This window comes from Microcaecilia unicolor, chromosome 2, assembly GCF_901765095.1.
Source record: "Microcaecilia unicolor chromosome 2, aMicUni1.1, whole genome shotgun sequence".
NCBI lineage: Eukaryota > Metazoa > Chordata > Amphibia > Gymnophiona > Siphonopidae > Microcaecilia > Microcaecilia unicolor.
This window is the reverse complement of record NC_044032.1, coordinates 279,723,031-279,745,540: the sequence shown is the minus strand read 5'-3', so window position 1 is coordinate 279,745,540 and position 22,510 is coordinate 279,723,031. Positions and strand designations below refer to the sequence as shown.

At 43.2% G+C, this 22,510-nt stretch overlaps 1 protein-coding gene across 3 annotated transcripts in view; it reads right to left on the bottom strand.

Annotated features, from left to right (window-relative positions):
• Nucleotides 1-4,483: 4,483 nt before the first annotated feature.
• The window catches only part of DENND4C (DENN domain containing 4C), a 300,829-nt gene continuing 282,802 nt past the window's right edge, over nucleotides 4,484-22,510 (bottom strand). For all 3 annotated transcript variants that reach the window (XM_030194208.1, XM_030194207.1, XM_030194209.1), the window contains 2 exons: nucleotides 8,422-8,486; nucleotides 4,484-8,078 (listed from right to left, as the gene is read on the bottom strand). In XM_030194208.1, the coding sequence (XP_030050068.1) occupies nucleotides 7,942-8,078; nucleotides 8,422-8,486 (202 nt within the window). In that variant the 3' untranslated portion in view covers nucleotides 4,484-7,941. The remainder of the gene's footprint in view (nucleotides 8,079-8,421; nucleotides 8,487-22,510) is intronic.

Below are 22,510 nucleotides of genomic sequence, written 5' to 3'. Positions count from 1 at the left end.
ATTCCATGCGTGCGCTTATGCGGAGTCTTTCCTGCAGAGGAGCTGTCTTAAACCATGCATATAAGTGAATCTTGCACTTATCAGTGGTGCGCTAAACCGGTTTGTCCCCATAGAAATTGATGGCGCCAAAAACGGGACCGAAGTACGGCAGGCAGTTAAACAGAGCATGCGCTTATCTGACGTGCACTTAAATGGAGTGTATATATATATATATATATATGAGAGAGAGAGAGAGAGAGAGAGAGAGAGAGATTTAGTGCCATAGCCCAGTTTGGCTGTTATTTTAGCTAACATCATTATAATAGTAAACTGTATATTTTTTGTTAAAACCTGAATTGCATTCTGAGCTAAGTCTGAATAAAACCCAGATTACTCACATTCTTAAAGGCCCCAGTCTGGAAGCATTTTTTCCTACATGGTCAGGAATTTCCCTATTGGCTGACGGACAGCCTTGGAGGGGCAGTATAGACTGAAAGTAGTGAAGAGCTTACAGTAATCTGCCTCATGACCTGGATTGGGCAGGTAGGATATGCTGTAGCTTGAAAGCTCGTAGTACAGGCTGTCTAGCTGGTAGGTGATAGAGACTGTGAATTAGCGGTGCACATAATTCACAGTATAGGCAGTTGCCTAGGGGCTCACATCAGGGAAGCCACTGCTTTCCCAGAATAGGGAGCATGGAATATTGCTACTAATTGGGGTTTCTGCCAGGTATCTGTGACCTGGATTGGCCACTGTTGGAAGTAGGATCCTGAGCTAGATGGATTTGGTCTGACCCAGTATGGCTATTCTTATATTCTGCACGGTCACAGTGAAGACAACATACATTCACTTTGTTATGAAATGCACCATAAAACAAGCAAAATTCAGATAACTCTTAAGGGAAAAATAATAGTTTCCCTTCCCACACCCCTTTAAGAAAAACCTACTCTATGTATCCCAGCTATTTAAACCTGCAGAGTTTAGCATTAGTTCTTCAAAAGCACTTGTGTTAAGGTCTATTACATCTTCTAGACATCACTCTCTGTGCTTTAGTTGCTCCAGATCTAGTGGGGTATGACATCAAATTCTTCTCGGTAAAGCTAGAGGCAAATAAATCTTTTACAGCCTGATGATCAAATGTTAATGTGAACACTAGAGGCCACTAGTGCTGGACTAGTGGTCTCATTTACCTTTGCATCCATAACCATCAGGCAAACAGCGCCCATGCCCCTCAATACCGCAGAGCTCATTTAGATTTAAAGTCCCCAGCCTAAATCCTCCCTGCACTTAGTATGCATACAGGTACATTTTATCAGTGCATGTCCCCACATTTTCTAAGTAAAACTATTTATATGGCACTGTCACCCCACTAGAGAAATACACAGACATAAAAATAGCAGATAAAGACTTGCGAGGTCCATCCAATCTGCCCAAGATAAAATGTACAGGAGATATATATATATATATATATATATGATGCAAAGTGCATATTTGATCTTGATCTGTCCTTACTATATTTGGCCAATAATCTCTGCACATAACATTCTGGAGGTGTTCAATCATCCATTAAAACACCAACCTCGGTTGGGAGGTGGGGATAGTGCTGGGCAGACTTATACGGTCTGTGCCAGAGCCGGTGGTGGGAGGCGGGGATAGTGCTGGGCAGACTTATACGGTCTGTGCCCTCAAAAAGACTGGTACAAATCAAGGTAAGGTATACACAAAAAATGGCACATGTGAGTTTATCTTGTTGGGCAGACTGGGTGGACCGTGCAGGTCTTTTTCTGCCGTCATCTACTATGTTACTATGTTAAGAACTATACTACTGACCTCATCAGTGCTACTTTCCGAATCAAACATATCAGCAAGAATTACACACTCACCTCTTCATCAGTCCTTTGGTGTAAAGCTCTTATCTCTTATTATATTTTTTTCTAATTTTGTCATTTTTATATTATTCATTTCAAATGTTTGATACCAAAATTTAAAACTTCCATATAGTAAGAATACTCATCTTAAAGATGTATCATAAATCAGTCAGGGGTTACTTCTCCAACATAGACTAGGTTTCGCCTTGGAGCTGTTTCAAGGACACCCCGTTACAAATGGTGCCAGCATTTCTCCGCCTCTTTACTCATATGGCTTCAAAAACTATATTTGGGGCACATACTTTTGTTTTTCAGACAGACACCCTGCTGGTGTTGTCTCGCTGGTGTGTTTACTCAGTAAGTGTCTTCCAAACCAGGTCTGCCCATCATCATGCAAAGTTCTTGCAGTTGCTGCCAGTTCTTTTCCTCAGGCTGCAGCAGTCCCCTTCACTCCTCCTCCATTTCTCTCCCATTCCTACCGCATCTCAATACCACCTACCCAGGACACTCACTGGCTCTCTCCAAGCTCAGACCAGTGCCCCTTGCAGAGTTCATTCTACCCGCCCCCCCCCCCCCCCCCCCCCCCCCAAGCCAAATGCAAAATCCTCACTTGCACAGCACAGGAACTTCCTCTTTGTTCCCTTCCTGTGACTACAGCTGCCTTTCTGTGCTTCTGTTTCCCATGGTCTTCCCACTGACCGAATCCTATCCATGGCAGTGTAGAAACAAGACTGTGCAGAAATAAGCTGGTCTGCACTGAACATGACTTACCATATTGGGAAGCTCAACAGAAAGTATTGTGTTGCTGCCGTCTTTGTGCAGAGAATGAATAAACTCTTTTTGTTAGTCTATGTGATCCTCTCCTGGACCCTTCCTAATCATGATACTGGTTAGTGGAAATGGGATTATCTTTGGGAGGCTGACTGGTGCTGCTAGTGACACTGCAAAAGGCGGGCAGACTCACTAACACAGGGTGGGGGAGGATGGTAGAACTGTAGATAGGAGTTTAAACATTGCAATTTTTCAATTTTAGCTTTGTGAGTCCTAAGCACATCTGAAAGTGCCCCCTCCTTTGCCTATGGTTTAATCCAGCCCTGGATTATACCGTTGGTTTAATCCAGCCCTGAGAGAAGTGTTGGAGTGCTGTTCTCTCTCTCCCCCAGCTGTCTGGAGTGAGGAAAGGCTCTGCTAACAGTATCATCCCAGCTATGGACCTGATGGGACCCTCTGCAGGGCTGCTAATTGGTTCTATAGTTCTGAGTTCCATGAAAAATGCAAGAGTAGAAGTTCATATAGTAAGTGGGGCAAACCCACAACTGATTAGGCTGGCCATATCAAAAGTTGCTCATTAACAAACTTAGTTTTTTACTATTTGGCTACTTGATATTAAGCAACATCAGACTTTCATATCAAATGGTTTTCCCCCATTAGGCTTCTAGTTGCAAATATAGGGGCCTTTTTTTTTACTAAGCGGTGGTACAATTCGCATTTACTGGCTTAATGCAGGATTTTATTGCAGGCTAATGGAACTTTAATGTGGCAATCAACTGGGGGAATTCCCAGAATTTCTCTACTCAGGGTTTGCATTAAAAGTATCTTTAGCACAGGGTACTCTGGAGGTAGCACAGAAGTGCTTGGTGTATTAGTGCACAGAATTTGCAGAATGTTAACCCGCAAAATGATTTCCACACCCATTCTCTGCTTACGCCCACTTCCTACTTCAAAAAGCAATTAATGTGCAGTTTATTGCAAAATTTCCACAAAGCAGTACGGTAAGCTGTGCGTTAAGGGGTCCTTTTACAAAGCCACGGTAAAAAGTGGCCTATGGTAGTGCGGGCACATCTTTCGGGCGTGCACTGGGCCACTTTTTACCGTGGTCTGGAAAAAGACCATTTTTTAATGGGCTGGGAAATGGGATGAGCAAAATTAAAACTAGCATGTGCCTATTCACGGCCTAGGTTCAGCCACTGACCTAGCGGTAAGGGTTCATGCGCTACCCGTGCGGTAACCATGCAGCGCATAGCAATGTAGCTGCGCTGCTGATCACCGCCGGAAACGCCCCCAGCGGTAGAATATAGAAAAATATTTTCTACTGCGGGATTCGGCACATGCCAAACTCGGAATTACTGCTAGGTGCACGTGCTACCCCAGTGGCAATGCTGATTTGGTATGCATTAGCCCTCCCGCAGCTTTGTAAAAGGGCACCTAAGTGCATTATATGCTTTAGTACCAATACTTCCATTTTTTTTTGAGGGACTGGGCACTACAGGAATTTTCACACACACTCAGATGCATTTCTGCTCAATTTTATTTTATGAAATACATTAGTGAACAGTTCTTTAATAGTCTGTAGTACTATACAAAATTTGTATCACACACAGCATCCTTTAACTCAAAAAAATCTTTTAAATGTACAACCCCCAGCCCCTAGAGAAACCCAACATTTTAGCCTGAAGAGCACAGGAACTAGACAGTTTTCTTCCAAATAATTCATGTACAATTCTGATACAGTGCAAATTTTATCGTGTTTATTACTAGAAACCGTCTCTCCAATCCTCTGAACAAGTTAGAAAAGTTCATTCATGCTACCTCTGTTTTATTCCCATTTACTTGTATAAGTTTGTTTTATTTTTTTCTCTCCAGAAAGGAGTCGAACGTGTGCTTGCAGTAACAAGACATAACCCCTTTTAGCTGCATCCATTGATAGATGCAGAATGTAAAAACTTTTCATTTCTTTTATCAGCATGAGTTACAAAACACAAAAATGTACATTTTTTTTAATAGCAGGATTCTGTTACAGGTCTACACACAAAAAAGGAAACCAAGTCAGATATCCAGAAGGCACCTCAACAATTTCATCTAGGAATCAATGAAAAATGTTTCTTAAAATCTTTAATGCTATTCATAGTTAAATTAATAACAGAGTTTCAAGGCAATCTAAAAAAATGATTGGTTTTCACAGAGATTGCTGAATGACTTGAATATGTTTAGAAAGACAAAGATCAGCTGTAACTGTTTTAAAAAAATGCAAAGATGCTATAAAAATACAATTGCACTATGGTCTAATTTTGCAAAAGGAGAAAAATACTTCCCTCCCCTCCCCCTTGCAATTCTATTAGCAGTAAACAATGAGGGTCATTAAGGACCTGAAATTGAAAGACAGCAATGGTCTAGTACAATAATTACAATGCAACTCAGTACACAACAGGCAAGGGACTGTCACCCACACATGACAAATGTAAATCCTTTCCACAAAACATTCTTTTTAATCAGGACAGGCCATGAAATTTTCTGAAGAGCACCTACAGAATTCTCTGCTCTCTACAGAATTCCAAGGAAAGGCTTATTTAAATCCCTTGTCTCATTTTGCATCACATGTGTTTTTCCTTTATAAATTATTTTAATCAAAATGTTCTGTTGGGGGAAGGGAGGGGGAAGAGAGAAGTTAAACCCCCTCCCCCACACACCTACAGATGTAAACCGTGGCTTTCTGATCATGCTAATTCAAGCTCTCCTTAAATCAAAGACTTCAGCCCCTCTCTAGCATGTTCTGATGTTTTAGTAGTTCAACTCTCTCCCATCACACCAGAGCACTCCTGTTAATTTACTGAAACTGGAGGCATACTTTGACTTGTTTGGGACTCTTACCCTTAATGCCACCCTCATTTTTCTGCTCACTTCACTCCTCTCACTACCATATTGTGCTGGCACCTCTGGACAGCACAGTTAGAAACTTATGGGCCCCATTAGTACAGAGAATCTTCTCTTTACAAAATTGTAGGGGAGGAGATCACACAGTATAATTGTTCTCTTTCCTTGATTATGAGACAGGACTAGCCAGAAGTCTGTTAGTCACATTCAAAGAAAGGCAAACTGGTCGCTAAGCATCATGAGCTATGCAATATGAACAAACAATTCATTCAGCAGGACCTACAAAGACAACTTCTTACCCACTAAGAAAGAGGAGAGTTGTGTGCTGTAAACTAACCAAAACAAACATTTATTTTTTTAAGAAAGCCTCACATTTAACATTTTGTCGAGATGACAATTCCTCTACTTTTAGTTCAAAACAAGATGCCGATGAATTACTCGGCAAAATATCCCTTTTGCAGCCTTAGAATATCCTGTGAGGGTGCAAGTGATGCATTGAGGTACCAGGGGTAGATAGAGAGCAAAGGAGATTTCTTCTTTACAAGAGGTTTCTACTGTCTTTGCGTTGCAGGAAAAGATTGGGCAAATTTCAATGAATTCATCTCAAGGCACTTCTGTGCATCTTGAAACTTGACTGGTCTGGGGCACTTCAAAAGAAGCTGAACAGACTGTCCCTTACACTATTCAATACTTGCAGCTGGGGAAAACTGCACCATCATATGCAAGAGAATAATTGTTTAACAAAACACACACACACACACAACAGAAATGTGCATAGAATATATCTATGGAGCAGCAGCTGGAAATATTTTCATTTTTTATGGTGTTTTTAAATTACATAAACTTTTGCAGTGCAAAAGTTAAACACACATTACTTGACAAGAATATGCCAATGAGAACAGGCAGGTAGCACAAAATGAGGGTTATTTATCCAGAAGTTTCCTGCCACAATTTGGGACAAACATACATGTGAATTGGGTGAATCGGATGCTTTCTGTTTACCAATTTACAAAATATCCCAGTGCCAAACTCCCCCATTCAAAACTGCATTAGATCAGGGAAACAAGGTAAAGACCACCACAAAATAAGTCTGCCAAAGCAGCCATGACTAATGTCATGTAAACTGCACAAAGACTATAGCTAAACCCCAAAAAAGGCAAGGACTGTAAACTGTTCTCCACCTTTGCACCATATGTGATGTTACTGCATCCACTGTTACCTTGCTGACGCTAAAGGGCACACATGGCCACTGCTACCAGACAAATCACATTCTAGCTTTCTTTGTATGGGATTATTACACTGAGACTTCTTAGGAGAACAAAATCTGCATTATATGGAGCCTGCAATACCAAAAATATTTACTTTTTTGTCACAAAAATGTACAAAGATCAGCAGACTTCATGTTAAGGCACATGCACCAACATCTGTTTTTAAACCTCACCACTTTGTCAGCAATGTGTGACGTTTATATGTTGGATTCACCTGGGAGGGTGGGGTATGGGCAGGACATACACATACACACACAGAGGTTTGACTTTCCTTTTCTAGTGGTCATACATTTTTTTTCAACATCTGGAAACCCTGAAATGCAGAAGCCAGGGCATCAATTAGCATGCTGTGGCCTGATCAAGGAGTCTTGTCAATTGTCCAGGTCAGACCTGAACAGCAGTGTGCTAAGGTTCATAAAACATAATGATCACAGGCACCAAATGATTCAAGTTAAATATGAAAGCTTTGTTGTTTGAAAAGGGAGAAAACAAAAAAAAGGAGGTGGCACAAGACCTTTGGCTGAAACTGCTGACAGTAAATAGAAAGCTGCTTTAAAGACCCCAACATATCTTCTGCTACGATGCCATCTCTCTACATACTTACACATTATATACATCTATTTGAAATGCATGTGCTCTTGTGGTTAGCCATGGAGGTACACAAACATATCTCTCACTTTAATTCCATTTAGTAACATTTTTTCAACAACCGCGTACTTGCCATAGTTGGAACAAGGTCTTTGGGTGGGAGAATGCCAATGCACAAAGAACCTTTAAATGATGCTAGTCTTCGAGAAATACAAGTCAAGTGGTCCTACAACTGTCCAAGACTTTGTACCTCTTTCCAAATGAGATCCAGCTGAGGACTTGCTACAACTGAGCATGCACCTTCCGACTGCAGAAAAGGGCAGCATTTCGAGGGCCAGAACTGAGAGGGTGGCGGGGTTCATCATCCACAGGATCCAGAAGCTTCATATGACTCTGATAGTTTTGAGGAATAGGGGGAGACAGGGGCATGGAAAAAGAGCAATACAACATAGCACACACTGTCCAGAGAGAGAGATATCTCTTGCTTTTGCCTGGTGGTGATGTCTGGTTTGTAGCCCAATTTCTCCTCCTTCCTTCACTTTGTCCAAGTCCAGTTCTTTTGTCTCCCCCCATCCTACTTCAACCATTTAAATAAGAGGTGCCCCAAAGACCTTCCTGCACCACTCCACACTGCAGCTGGGTGAGGCATCTATCTTCTGCATCTTCTCCAGTATATCCTCAGGTAGGTGTTTAAATGCAAGCCGATACTCATTGTCAAAGGCCTCTAAAGAAGAGAAGGACAAGGAGCAGTTCTGAGCAAATATTCTGGCCAAAGTCGCACAAGGTTTTCTGACCAGAGAAAATAGACAGTGAAAAGTTCTAAGCTGAGTACTCCACATATCCAAGAGCCAGAGTAAGTAAAGTACAGAAGAACCTGATTTGGATGTAACAATGAACATTTCTGCTTAAGCATCTTTCTTGGGCCACATATTGCTTAGTTTGATAACACAGGGATAAACAGAGTCCAAGGTCTCTACTTACTACAGTATTGGTTTTGTTCATAATTATATCTGCATGCCCCCCCCCCCCCACCCCAGCAAACAAAAAACCCCAATATTTCAACTTACCAATATCAATGTTCTCTCTTCCCAAGGACACCAGTGAAAGGAACAAAATCTCCCTGTACAAGCTCCTGGAAAAAGGATTTCAAGAAATGCTCTTTAATACTGCTCCTTTCCTGGCACAACAACTTGTCCTCTTCTCCCTCACACCCCGACTCCCAGTGTTTGTTCTAGCGTAAGGCCACCATTTCTTGAGTCAATTCCGAAAGACCAAATACACAGCAGTGCCTAGGTGTGTTAGTCAACTTTGTTTCTTGATATAGTGCACAAACAAATTTGAATTAAACTGCCCTATGCCTTCTCTTATGTAAAGCATGGTTATATTGACAATGAAATAAATCCCTGTTTACTTTGTTTCAATTGTATTATAATACAGGTTGGCCATAACAAATACGGAATGAAAAAGCTGCCTTGAAAATAGCCTGCTAAAGGCACATGTGGACCAAGACAACTAAAAGCTAGTCAAGCTAATTAGCACCTTAAAGCCACATACAGCCAGCAGGCAAACTCAAAACTCTGGATGAGGCAACTATATAATAAGGGGGTAATTCTCTACAGATCACCTAAAGTTAGGTGCTGAGATGACATGTGCTAAGCATGAATTCTAACAGCAATAACGTGCAATTGCCATTATAACATAGAGCCTAAGTCCACAGTTACACATCTAACTTTAGGCCAGGAGTTCTCACACAGTCTTCGGTTTCCAGGATACCTACAATCAATATGTACAGATGAATTTGCATATGCTACCTCCATTCTATGCAAATCTACCTTATGTATATCCATTGTGGGTATCCTGAAAACTTGACTAGCTAGGTGTGTATAAAGGACTGGGTTGAGGGGTTCTTAACCCAGTCCTCGGTACACATCTAGCCAGCACCTAGATTAGCTCAACGGCTGGTGTAAATACTCATGCTTAACTATTGCCAGTTAGGCATTTAACTGTTAGTATTCTATAAACCAATTACTTAAGTGCTAGGTGCACCCCTGACCTACCCATGCCCACCCAACCCCTTGCAGTTGTGTGCTAAGGATTTTGAACACGCAATTTGCAGAACCCTGACTATGGGCACCTATGCGTGTAACTGCTAATTAGTGCCAATTAGCACCAACAGAAGCCAATTGGTTAATGTCAATAATGCTAATTATTATATTAAGTTATGCACGTAACTGACACTATTCTATAACTCGCATGCGCAACTTTACATGCCAAGTGTAAAATTGTGCACACAAGTTTAAAGAATTAGGGGATAAATGCACAAACCACAGGCAAAGGAAATTTGCCTAAAGAAACTCAGAGATCTGCCTGGAAAGCAGGCGGATAAAGCAAAATTGCTTACCTGTAATGGAGTTTTTCCATAGACAGCAAGATAAAATCAGACAAACAGTAGGCACCATCAGTAGAGCCAACAAGGAAGCATTCTATCTCAGAAAAACCTAGAAAGTTTTTCTGAGCATATGTGGGACTTCCTATGCAGCTGCTACCCTACTTCACCAATCTTTTTAGTCCATTAAACTCCAGGTCAGTGAGCGCATCCAATTTATCCTGTCTTCAGAGCTGTAGACAACTTCATTTTCTCCTCTGACAAGCAAGACTGAAGCAGCACACAAGTAAATGATGAATCCTAGAACCGACTTGCCTCTCTTTTTAAAATCAGCTTCTGGATGTTGGCGCAACCCACACTCGACTTTATTGGGAGAGATGACCTTTAGATAAGAAATACTTTATAGAACTGCCTGTCAGAAATGTATTGACTCCGAGATATGCTGTTCAGATAGTTATGTACAGTGGTGTAGCTAAAAAGGGCCTCGGGGGTCCAGCCCCCCCCCCCCCCATCAATAGTAGCCAGCCAGGCGGATTTTTGCTTCCTCAGGCTCCCTGCTTCTATGGTTAGGCAGCTGAGCGCTCCCTTCATTTGGGTTCTGCCAGCTACATCTCTCCTCTCTGTTTCCAGCAGTAAGCCGCAGCGCAGAGCTGAAGGCAGCTGCTTCCCAGTCTGTTTGCTACTTCATCCAGCCTTTTCAAATTCCTGTGAGTGGGACGAAAAAGAGAGACAGACCGGGGCACCTGGAAGCAGCTGTCTTCAGCACTGGCTGCGCGACTCACTGGCTGCCCCAAGGAAGTTAGATTGAGAACAGGAGCATGATGTCAAAAAGCTGAAGCCACGAAAGTTAATCTCTCTTTCCGGTCCCCCGCCAAGTTGTCATATCGATTCCCCATACCCGCAAAACAAAGCAAACAAGCCCATGAGCTACTTCATCCATGTTCTTGTTCTTTTTTTGTTGGTATCATTTTTATTTAAGAACATAAGAATATAAGTATTGCCATACTGAGACAGACAGAAGGTCCATCAAGCCCAGCATCCTGTTTCCAACAGTGGCCAATCTAGGTTACAAGTACCTGGCAAGATCCCAAAACAGTACATTTTGTGCTGCTTATCTTAAGAAATAAGCAGTGGATTTTCCCCCAAGTCTATTTTAATAATGGTCTATAGACTTTTCTTTTAGAAAGCTATTCAAACCTTTTTTTAAACCACGCTAAGCTGGCTGCTTTTACTACATTCTCTTGCAACAAATTCCAGAGTTTAATTACATGTTGAGTGAAAAAATATTTGCTCTGATTCATTTTAAATTTACTATTTTGTAGCTTCATTATGTGCCCCCTAGTCCTAATATTTTTGGAAAGAGTAAACAAGCGATTCACATCTACCCGTTCCATTCCACTCATTCTATAGACCTCTATCATATCTCCTCAGCCATCTTTTCTCCAAGCTGAAGAGCCCTAGCCACTTCAGCCTTTCCTTATAGGGAAGTCGTTCCATTCCCATTTTCATCGCCCTTCTCCGTAACTTTTCTAATTCCACTATATCTTTTTTGGATGCGCTGACCAGAATTGCACACAATATTTGAGGTGCAGTCGCACCATGGACCAATACAAATACATTATAACATCCTCATTTTTGTTCTCCATTCCTTTCCTAATAATACCTAACATTCTAGTTGCTTTCTTAGCCGCCGCCACACGCTGAGCAGAGGGATTCAAAGTATCATCAACAATGACACCTAGATCCCTTTCCTGGTCAGTGACTCCTAATGTGGAACTTTGCATCACGTAGCTATAGTGCGGGGTCCTCTTTCCCACATTCATCACTTTGCACTTGCTCATATTAAACGTCATCTGCCATTTGAATGCCCAGTCTCCCAAGGTTCTCATTTGATTTTTCACAATCATCTTGCTATTTAACAACTTTGAATAACTTTGTGTCGTCAGCAAATTTAATTACCTCACTAGTTACTCCCATCTCTAAATCATTTATAAATATGTTAAAAAGCAGCGGTTCAAGCACAGACCCCTGGGGAACCCCACTATCTACCCTTTTCCATTGAGAATACTGACCATTTAACCGTACTCTGTTTTCTATCTTTTAACCAGTTTTTAGTCCACAATAGTACATTACTTCCTATGCCATGACTTTCCAGTTTCCTCTGGAGTCTTTCATGAGATACGTCAAATACTTTTTGAAAATCCAGATACACAATATCGACTGGCTCACCTTTATTCGCATGTTTGTTCACCCCTTCAAAGAAATGTAACAGATTGGTGTGGCAAGATTTCCTTACATTAAATCCATGTTGGCTTTGTCTCATTAATCCATGCTTTTGAATATGCTCAGTAATTTTCTGTTCAGAATAGTCTCTAACGTTTTGCATGGCACCGACGTCAGGCTCACCGGTCTATAATTTTACCTGCCTAGCATGCCCTTCTTCTCTCTTTTTTATTTGTATTTTTTTTTTCTAAGACTGAACTAGGCCCTTGTGCCTTCTAGAGTCTGTTAATGCTGTGGCAGAAAATTCAAGTTTTAAAACTATGGGGAAAAGGGTATGGAGACTAGGTAATAAAGTTCTTCTTCTTTTTTTAATTCTGTGTTTATCAATATCCTACAATTTCTCTTTTAAACCCAATCTTTAAGTTACCAAGCATAGAGCAAAATAATGTCACTTACCCAGAGAAATGTCCTCTTTTCTCGCTTATATTTTCACCCATTATTATTGTGTTCCCCAGTTTGTTAGCATCCCTATTTCTGATAACATTTCTATTGAACTAGGCCCTTCTGTGCTTTCTAGAGTCTTGTTAATGCTGTAGCAGAAAATTCAAGTTTTAAAACTATGGGGAAAAGGATAAGGAGACTAGCTAATAAGGTTTTTTTTTTCCTATTCTGTGTTTATCAATATCCTACAATTCCTCTTTTAAACTCAATCTTTAAGCACAGAGCAAAATAATGTCACTTACCTAGAGAAATGTCTTCACGTTAAGTGGGACCCTTTCCTCTCTCTATAGTTTGGATTCTAAGGAGACTGTTTCAAACAAACCCTTTGAAGCTAACTCAGTAATCAGATCACCCTTAGTAACCTTTACAAACATTCTACTTCCTCACACCTTAATTAACACCTAATTCAGGTCAGTAGCAGTGCTATCTCTCCAGCAGGCAAAGAAAATAACTTTCTTTTAGGACAGTTTGAGCCTTGCTACTATCTTTTTTAATATTCTTGGCTATTAAGTTTCTACCTCTAGCGAATGTTTCAGTTTAAAACTATGGGAAAAAGGGTTGTACACTATGGAAACTACTTAATAATTCTTGCTTCTCTCTTTTTTATTTGTATTTTTTTTTTTTCTAAGACTGAACTAGGCCCTTGTGCCTTCTAGAGTCTGTTAATGCTGTGGCAGAAAATTCAAGTTTTAAAACTATGGGGAAAAGGGTATGGAGACTAGGTAATAAAGTTCTTCTTCTTTTTTTAATTCTGTGTTTATCAATATCCTACAATTTCTCTTTTAAACCCAATCTTTAAGTTACCAAGCATAGAGCAAAATAATGTCACTTACCCAGAGAAATGTCCTCTTTTCTCGCTTATATTTTCAGACATGCCGGCTTGTGCACTTATGGATGTACACAGAGGAAGTATAATAATGGAATAACTTTCATAGGTACAGTAGGAATTTGCTATAAATTGTAATCAGTGTGTCATTTGTAGGGGCTGGTTTTAGGGATACCGGTACCCTACCATGCGTTGTATTCATGTAGAGATTTTTTTATTTCTCCTGGTAAAGGGCCATTAAAACAGACATCATGTTATGAGAATCAGATGCTCAACATTCTATCTATTTATTTACTTATTTATGCCATTTATATCCCACACTAAATATGAATTAGGTTGAAACCTGGGAGCATTTAAAATCTTTTATTCCTGTGCCTAGATCAAAAGAGAAATATGGTTTGTGGGAACTTGCTCCTTTTGTTTTGTGGAATGAAGTGGTATATTATAAAAATACATTTAATATTGTTTATTACTACTATTTATAAGAGATATATTGAATGAGAGCAGCGCTACCTTCATGCAGAAGTCCAGAGTCAGTCTAAATGTGCCAAAATGTTCCAGTTCTGTGGTATATATTTATTTCTTCTTCAAGTCTGTTTCATTGTAAAAGGCATGTGTTTTTTTGTTTTATTTATTTTCTTGAGGGGGGGGGGGGGGTCTTTTTCTCCTGGCTCTGTGTTTGTATATAGATGAGTCCCTAGAATAATGATGGCTAAGGAAAAGCAACAGTAGAATAGTTGGAGCTAAATGACATTTATGTTCATAAAAAGTTAATTATTTTCAGTGGAAATTAAATCTGTTGGCTGCCTTCTATGTGAATATTCTATTACTGTTTCATTATTGCTACCAAGTATTACATATTTAGGGCATATGCCTTCAACAAAGATTGTTTAAATTCGTTTATCTACACCTTACATGCAGACGGTATTGCTTGTTAAACCTAAAGGCAAAACCTAAAGGTGGTTAAACAATTTGGTATAAACTATGTTGTTTATGACTTTACCTGTTTTGCACTGCTTTGGATACTACTGGATGTTCAATGCCAGTCATGGCACTTACGTGGGCTGCCATCTGCAGTCTGAATATCAGGCCCACAATGTCCCACAAGTTTTTAACATTTCATGGGTATCCAGATAATTTATTTGTGGGTTTTATTTTGGGGTAAAAAGTGATCTTGCGTTTTGCTTCCTAAAGTAGATAATACATTTTTATTTCTCCTGTGCTGTACTGCTTATAGAGAATGCAATTTCTTATTGTTTCCTTTTCTAATTTTTGGTCCTTTATTTTGTAATTGGTGAAGCTTGGTCTGTATTCTGTGAGTGACTAAAGTAAGAGCTTTAAAAATGTGTTTCCAAAGTTTTCATAAGTGCGAATGTGGTTTATGTTGACACAGAACAGACTGTTTAGTTACAAACCCATCATAAAGTTCACTCTAAGGCATTATTTGGTATACTTCTAAACACTAGTCACACCTATATGCCTAGTGCCCCCCCCATGTTAACTCTGCCCAGCCCCCCCCCCCCCAAAAAAAAAATGTCAAGTCTGGCTACGCCCCTGGTTATGTGATAGTATGAATGGAAGACCAGTTTGCAGCTCTACAAGTCAACAGATATAGCCAACTGACACTGTCATGGCTCTAAACTGTTGTGCTCTCATAGCATCAGTTAGTTGCAATCCTGCTGGGCTGTAGCACTGGGATATAGTCTGTTTTACTCCCATTTACTTATATATGTTTGGTTTTTTTTGTTTTCTGTCTCCAGAATGGAGTGTACTTGCAGAAACAAGACATAATCCCTTTTAGCTGCACCCACTGATCAATGCAAAATGTAAAAGCATTTCAATTTCACTTATCAGCATGAGTTACAAAATATAGAAAGGTACATCTTTATAGCAGGATTCTGTTACAAGTCCACGCATAAAAAAGGAAACCAAGATGGATATCCAGAAGGCACCTCAAGAATTTCATCTAGGAATCAATGCAATATACTTCTGAAAACCTTTAATGCTATTCATAGTTAAATTAACATAGTTTGAAGGCAGTCTAAATAAGTTGAATGTGTTTGATAATTTGATAAAAGTTTTTCACTATTGTAGTCCCTAGTTTGTTAGGAGAAAAGGATATGTCAAATGGGCTGACAGTGCAACTGTTCTCTTCAAATACTTAGACAGAATTCTTTAACAGTCCAGAATGTGCAGGGGCTTTTTCACCTTTGTGAGTATGCAGCCTTGAGGAAGAAGCAGGAATTACAATGGATTGATTAATGCGAAAAGTTGAAACCAACTTTGGTAAAAACTTGGGGTACAGTCTAAGAATTTGGATTTGGCCCAAAAGCTCCCTCTAGAGTATTATCATAACTGTGCAGACTCCTTGTACGCACAACTCACTTCCCTCTAGGCCATCAGTCTCTCCTGTTCCAAGCTCATCAACAGAAAACAACTTAAAACTTGGTTGTTAAGAAAGCTTTCAATCTGTAAATTGCTTTACCAGTATGATTATTGCTTAACTGTGTTGATGAAGGTCCAAATTGCTTTGATACATAACATAGTAGATGACAATGTTAATGCTTACTGTTTATATTGTTTGAATTTTATGTTCCTGCTATGATTTTTAATATTTTATTGTGAATATTTTTATTATTACCACCTAGAAAGGTAGGATAGTGCGAGCTTGAAAATTATAAAATAAATAAAAATTGTGCTGAGGACAACTTCTGTGGCATCCTGCCAGATTTCAACTTTTTCTGTTACTAGATACATTGGAGCTTGTTTTGGCATACTCTGGAGTTTCATTTTAAATGCTCAACGCCTATTTATTTGATACATTGGAGTTTCATGTTTATTTGCCTTTTTTGGAGCAATTTTCACCTGTTGTTGTCCCCCTTATGTGTCAATGACAGACCCCTGAAGAAGGCTTTATGCCAAAACATGAACCATGTAGGGTCAGGATTATTTATGCATTTGGCAGGTCAAGACTGTACACGCATGCGGTATACAGTTGGAGAATAAAGGATTCTTTAGAAGCTTTGGACTTCTTGTTCTTTGACTCACATTCTTGGAATACCACTCTTCCACCCCTTGTATGTTTTCCGAAGACAACTTCTGCACCATGCTTCTCCTACACAGAGGATTTTTCCTGAGTCACATGCCTTTTCTTCTGCACAGTGCTCAATTTTTGGTTCCAACTGAGCCAGTGGTGTGCTGGAGCCAGCTCGCACCGGCTCGCAAGAGCCGGTTGTTAAATTTTCTTCCGGCCTGCGAGCCGGTTGTTGCAAATAGCGAGCCGGCTCTGGCTCTCCTCCCTCCGGATCCGCCTCACCGCCCGCTTCTTTTTTTAAATTCTTCGCTTCCAGCACCGAGTCGCTGACTGTCCTGAGTCCTCCTTTGCCGATTTGCGCTTTAAAAATGGCCGCCAAGACTTCCAGAGGCGGCCTCGCGAGACTTCGGCTGAAGTCTCGGCGGCCATTTTGAAGCACGAATCGGCAAGGGAGGACTCAGGACAGTCGGCGACTCGGCGCTGGAAGCGAAGAATTTAAAAAACAAGTGGGCGGTGAGGGACCGGATCGGGAGGGAGGGAGGAGAAGAAGAATTCACAAAACAACTCGGGAGGGGGTGGCAGGGGGAAAAAGAGAGTCGCTGTTGGGCATGGGTGGATGGAGGGGGTCGCTGGACATGGGTGCATGCAGGGCAGGGAAGAGGAGGGTCACTGCTGGACATGGGTGCATGCAGGGAAGGGGAAAGGAGGGTCACTGCTGGACATGGGTGCATGCAGGGGAGAGGAGGGTCACTGGGTATGGGTGCATGCAGGGCAGGGGAGAGGAGGGTACACTGCTGGACATGGGTGCATGCAGGGCAGGCGAAAGGAGGGTCACTGCTGGACATGGGTGCATGCAGGGGAGAGAAGGGTCACTGCTGGACATCTGGGTGCATGCAGGGCAGGGCAGAGGAGGGTCGCTGGGTATTGGTGCATGCAGGGCAGGGGAGAGGAGGGTACACTGCTGGACATGGGTGCATGCAGGGGAGAGAAGGGTCACTGCTGGACATCTGGGTGCATGCAGGGCAGGGCAGGGCAGAGGAGGGTCGCTGGGTATGGGTGCATGCAGGGCAGGGGACGGGAGGGTCACTGCTGGACATGGGTGCATGCAGGACAGGGGAGAGGAGGGTACACTGCTGGACATGGGTGCATGCAGGGCAGGGGAGAGGAGGGGAGAGAGAAGAAATGCTGGACATGGATGGAGGGGAGAGAAAAGTGAGGAAAGAGATGAGATGAGGGAAAAGGAAGAGAGGAGAAAAACTGCACATGGATGAAGAAAATAGGCAGAAGCTGAGGACCAGAAATGAAGAAGAAAGGAGGAAAGAAATAAATGGAAAGGAAGCCCTGGAAACGGAGTTAAGAGGACAGATAGCAGCAGAATCGGATACTGGGCATGATCAGAAAAACAGTCACCAGACAACAAAGGTAGAAAAAAAAATCATTTTATTTTCATTATAGTGTTTGGAATATGTTCACTTTGAGAATCAGGTGCTCAACATTAAAAGTTTATATTTATTTACTTATTTATGGCATTTTATCCCACATTAAACATGAATTAGATTGGAACCTTGGATCATTTAAATTTTTTTCCTGGAGAGAGTAATGCATTGCCCCCCTCCCCCGCTATAGCCAACTCTGCAATTTGGGGGGGGGGGGGGGGGGGGGCGCAGAGGTGGAGGGGGCGCAGTGGTGGACCGGGGAGAGAGCCTGTTGTTAAAAATTTACCAGCACACCACTGAACTGAGCCCTGTGCATCAATGACTGTATGGTGCTCTTTGCAGAATGAGACTGAGGTGTAAGAAGGGGCTGGAAACATATAAGAAGGGCACCCAACATCACAACTGAAGCTAATTGAGCAAGGTGTATGGGAGAAAATGTAACCCTCCATGGCAGAGGGCAGCAACTGATAGTGTTCTCAGGGGAAAGCCAACAATCAGTTAAACCAACTAAGTGAGAGAAAAGTCAAGATTGTAGGCAACCTTGTTGGACATATAGTGGACACAGGGAATGAGAACGGGAGGAAGAAGATTGTTTGGATTAAGACTGGAGGGATTACAGTTTGATCTGCACAAACGTCACCTTGGAAGGTTGGGATTTGGACTGATTCCCCAGAGAGGAGAAGCATGAGAATATGGAAAAAAGAAAGGGAGATGTGACAGCAGTGATAAGGATGAGATGTTTTCAGTGAGAAGAGATGACAGGACAACAGAATAAAAATGCCGAAGGTCAAGTGCGGATATAGGGTAAAAGGCAAAAGGTCAAGTGCGGATATAGGGTAAAAGGCAAAAGGGCTGATGAAATGAATGTACAGACTTGGTAGTGTGATCTTCAAGTCTGCAGTACTTTGAAACAGGGAAAAAGACAGACTATCAGGAGGAAAAAATGTAGGTAGTGTGACAATGTTCTGTGGTGTGTGCACACCTTCTGGGAAGCAGCTAAAAGAAGCACAAGGTGTCAGTAGCTGAAAGCACAATGGAAGTCAAGGGGAGTATACAGATAGACTGCAACCTCTTCAAAAGCAGCAGCCCCTCCCCCACTGCTGTCTTGGCCAGCATTCACATGTCACTGTCATCCTGTCCTCCAACCTCATTTCTCGCTGCCCATTTTCCCATTCCAACCAGCATATCCCTCTCCCTCCACTCCCCTCCTACATCTAGCATACTGCTTTCTCCCTCCCCTCAACACTCCTGCTGATCAGCAGTACTCTTCCCCAACCCACTTCCTTCTACCCACTATTCTTTCCCCATCCGCTATATCTTTTCCTTATGACTAGGCTACTGCTCTATCCCTTAACCACTATCTTCCTTTTCTCTTTTTGCATCCCCCTCTCCATCCTGATTAACATTATTCTTCCCTTCACCCTCCCAGCCAGCACATCATGCTAGCTTTCTCTCCCTTCCTCACCTGCTGGCTTGCATTAGCGCTCTCACTCCCAATCCTCTAAAACCTCTTCCTCTTCACCTCAGTCCCAATAATCCATACCCATGTACTCTCTTGTATCCTGCTAAGTCCCAATCATATGGCTTACAGAAAGACTAAAGGGAAAAAAAACACAATAAAATCATTCAAAAAAAGCGAATGCTACATACCTGTAGAAGGTATTCTCCGAGGACAGCAGGCTGATTGTTCTCACTGATGGGTGACGTCCACGGCAGCCCCCTCCAATCGGAATCTTCACTAGCAAAGGCCTTTGCTAGTCCTCGTGCGCCCATGCGCACCGTGCATGCGCGGCCGTCTTCCCGCCCGAACCGGCTCGTGTTCGTCAGTCCAGTATGTAGCAAGACAAATACAAGGGAAGACACAACTCCAAAGGGGAGGCGGGCGGGTTTGTGAGAACAATCAGCCTGCTGTCCTCGGAGAATACCTTCTACAGGTATGTAGCATTCGCTTTCTCCGAGGACAAGCAGGCTGCTTGTTCTCACTGATGGGGTATCCCTAGCCCCCAGGCTCACTCAAAACAACAACCATGGTCAATTGGGCCTCGCAACGGCGAGGACATAACTGAGATTGACCTAAAAAATTTACCAACTAACTGAGAGTGCAGCCTGGAACAGAACAAACAGGGCCCTCGGGGGGTGGAGTTGGATCCTAAAGCCCAAACAGGTTCTGAAGAACTGACTGCCCGAACGACTGTCGCGTCGGGTATCCTGCTGCAGGCAGTAATGAGATGTGAATGTGTGGACAGATGACCACGTCGCAGCTTTGCAAATCTCTTCAATGGTGGCTGACTTCAAGTGGGCTACCGACGCAGCCATGGCTCTAACATTATGAGCCGTGACATGACCCTCAAGAGCCAGCCCAGCCTGGGCGTAAGTGAAGGAAATGCAATCTGCTAGCCAATTGGATATGGTGCGTTTCCCTACAGCCACTCCCCTCCTATTGGGATCAAAAGAAACAAACAATTGGGCGGACTGTCTGTTGGGCTGTGTCCGCTCCAGATAGAAGGCCAATGCTCTCTTGCAGTCCAATGTGTGCAGCTGACGCTCAGCAGGGCAGGAATGAGGACGGGGAAAGAATGTTGGCAAGACAATTGACTGGTTCAGATGGAACTCCGACACAACCTTCGGCAGAAACTTAGGGTGAGTGCGGAGGACTACTCTGTTATGATGAAATTTGGTGTAAGGGGCCTGGGCTACCAGGGCCTGAAGCTCACTGACTCTTCGAGCTGAAGTAACTGCCACCAAGAAAATGACCTTCCAGGTCAAGTACTTCAGATGGCAGGAATTCAGTGGCTCAAAAGGAGGTTTCATCAGCTGGGTGAGAACGACATTGAGATCCCATGACACTGTAGGAGGCTTGACAGGGGGCTTTGACAAAAGCAAACCTCTCATGAAGCGAACAACTAAAGGCTGTCCTGAGATCGCCTTACCTTCCACACGGTAATGGTATGCACTGATTGCACTAAGGTGAACCCTTACAGAGTTGGTCTTGAGACCGGACTCAGACAAGTGCAGAAGGTATTCAAGCAGGGTCTGTGTAGGACAAGAGCGAGGATCTAGGGCCTTGCTGTCACACCAGACGGCAAACCTCCGCCACAGAAAGAAGTAACTCCTCTTAGTGGAATCTTTCCTGGAAGCAAGCAAGATGCGGGAGACACCCTCTGACAGACCCAAAGAGGCAAAGTCTACGCTCTCAACATCCAGGCCGTGAGAGCCAGAGACCGGAGGTTGGGATGCAGAAGCGCCCCTTCGTCCTGTGAGATGAGGGTCGGAAAACACTCCAATCTCCACGGTTCTTCGGAGGACAATTCCAGAAGAAGAGGGAACCAGATCTGACGCGGCCAAAAGGGCGCTATCAGAATCATGGTGCCTCGGTCTTGCTTGAGTTTCAACAAAGTCTTCCCCACCAGAGGTATGGGAGGATAAGCATACAGCAGACCCTCCCCCCAGTCCAGGAGGAAGGCATCCGATGCCAGTCTGCCGTGGGCCTGAAGCCTGGAACAGAACTGAGGGACTTTGTGGTTGGCTCGAGATGCAAAGAGATCTACCAAGGGGGTGCCCCACACCCGGAAGATCTGTCGCACCACACGGGAATTGAGCGACCACTCGTGAGGTTGCATAATCCTGCTCAGCCTGTCGGCCAGACTGTTGTTTACGCCTGCCAGATATGTGGCTTGGAGCACCATGCCGTGACGGCGAGCCCAAAGCCACATGCTGACGGCTTCCTGACACAGGGGGCGAGATCCGGTGCCCCCGCTTGTTGACATAGTACATGGCAACCTGGTTGTCTGTCTGAATTTGGATAATTTGGTGGGACAGCCGATCTCTGAAAGCCTTCAGAGCGTTCCAGATCGCTCGCAACTCCAGAAGATTGATCTGTAGATAGCGTTCCTGGAGGGACCAGCTTCCTTGGGTGTGAAGCCCATCGACATGAGCTCCCCATCCCAGGAGAGACGCATCCGTGGTCAGCACTTTTTGTGGCTGAGGAATTTGGAAAGGATGTCCCAGAGTCAAATTGGACCAAATTGTCCACCAATACAGGGATTTGAGAAAACTCGTGGACAGGTGGATCACGTCTTCTAGACCCCCAGCAGCCTGATACCACTGGGAGGCTAGGGTCCATTGAGCAGATCTCATGTGAAGGCGGGCCATGGGAGTCACATGAACTGTGGAGGCCATGTGGCCCAGCAATCTCAACATCTGCCGAGCTGTGATTCTGCTGGGACGCTCGCACCCGCGAGACGAGGGACAACAAGTTGTTGGCTCTCGTCTCTGGGAGATAGGCGCGAGCCGTCCGAGAATCCAGCAGAGCTCCTATGAATTCGAGTTTCTGCACTGGGAGAAGGTGGGACTTTGGATAATTTATCACAAACCCCAGTAGCTCCAGGAGGCGACTAGTCATCTGCATGGACTGCAGGGCTCCTGCCTCGGATGTGTTCTTCACCAGCCAATCGTCGAGATATGGGAACACGTGCACCCCCAGCCTGCGAAGTGCCGCTGCTACCACAGCCAAGGGTAGCACACAGTACTGGAAGTGACGTGTGCCCAGCTGAAATCACAGATACTGTCTGTGAGCTGGCAGTATCGGGATGTGCGTGTAGGCGTCCTTCAAGTCCAGAGAGCATAGCCAATCTTTTTCCTGAATCATGGGGAGAAGGGTGCCCAGGGAAAGCATCCTGAACTTTTCTTTTACGAGATATTTGTTCAGGGCCCTTAGGTCTAGGATGGGACGCATCCCCCCTGTTTTCTT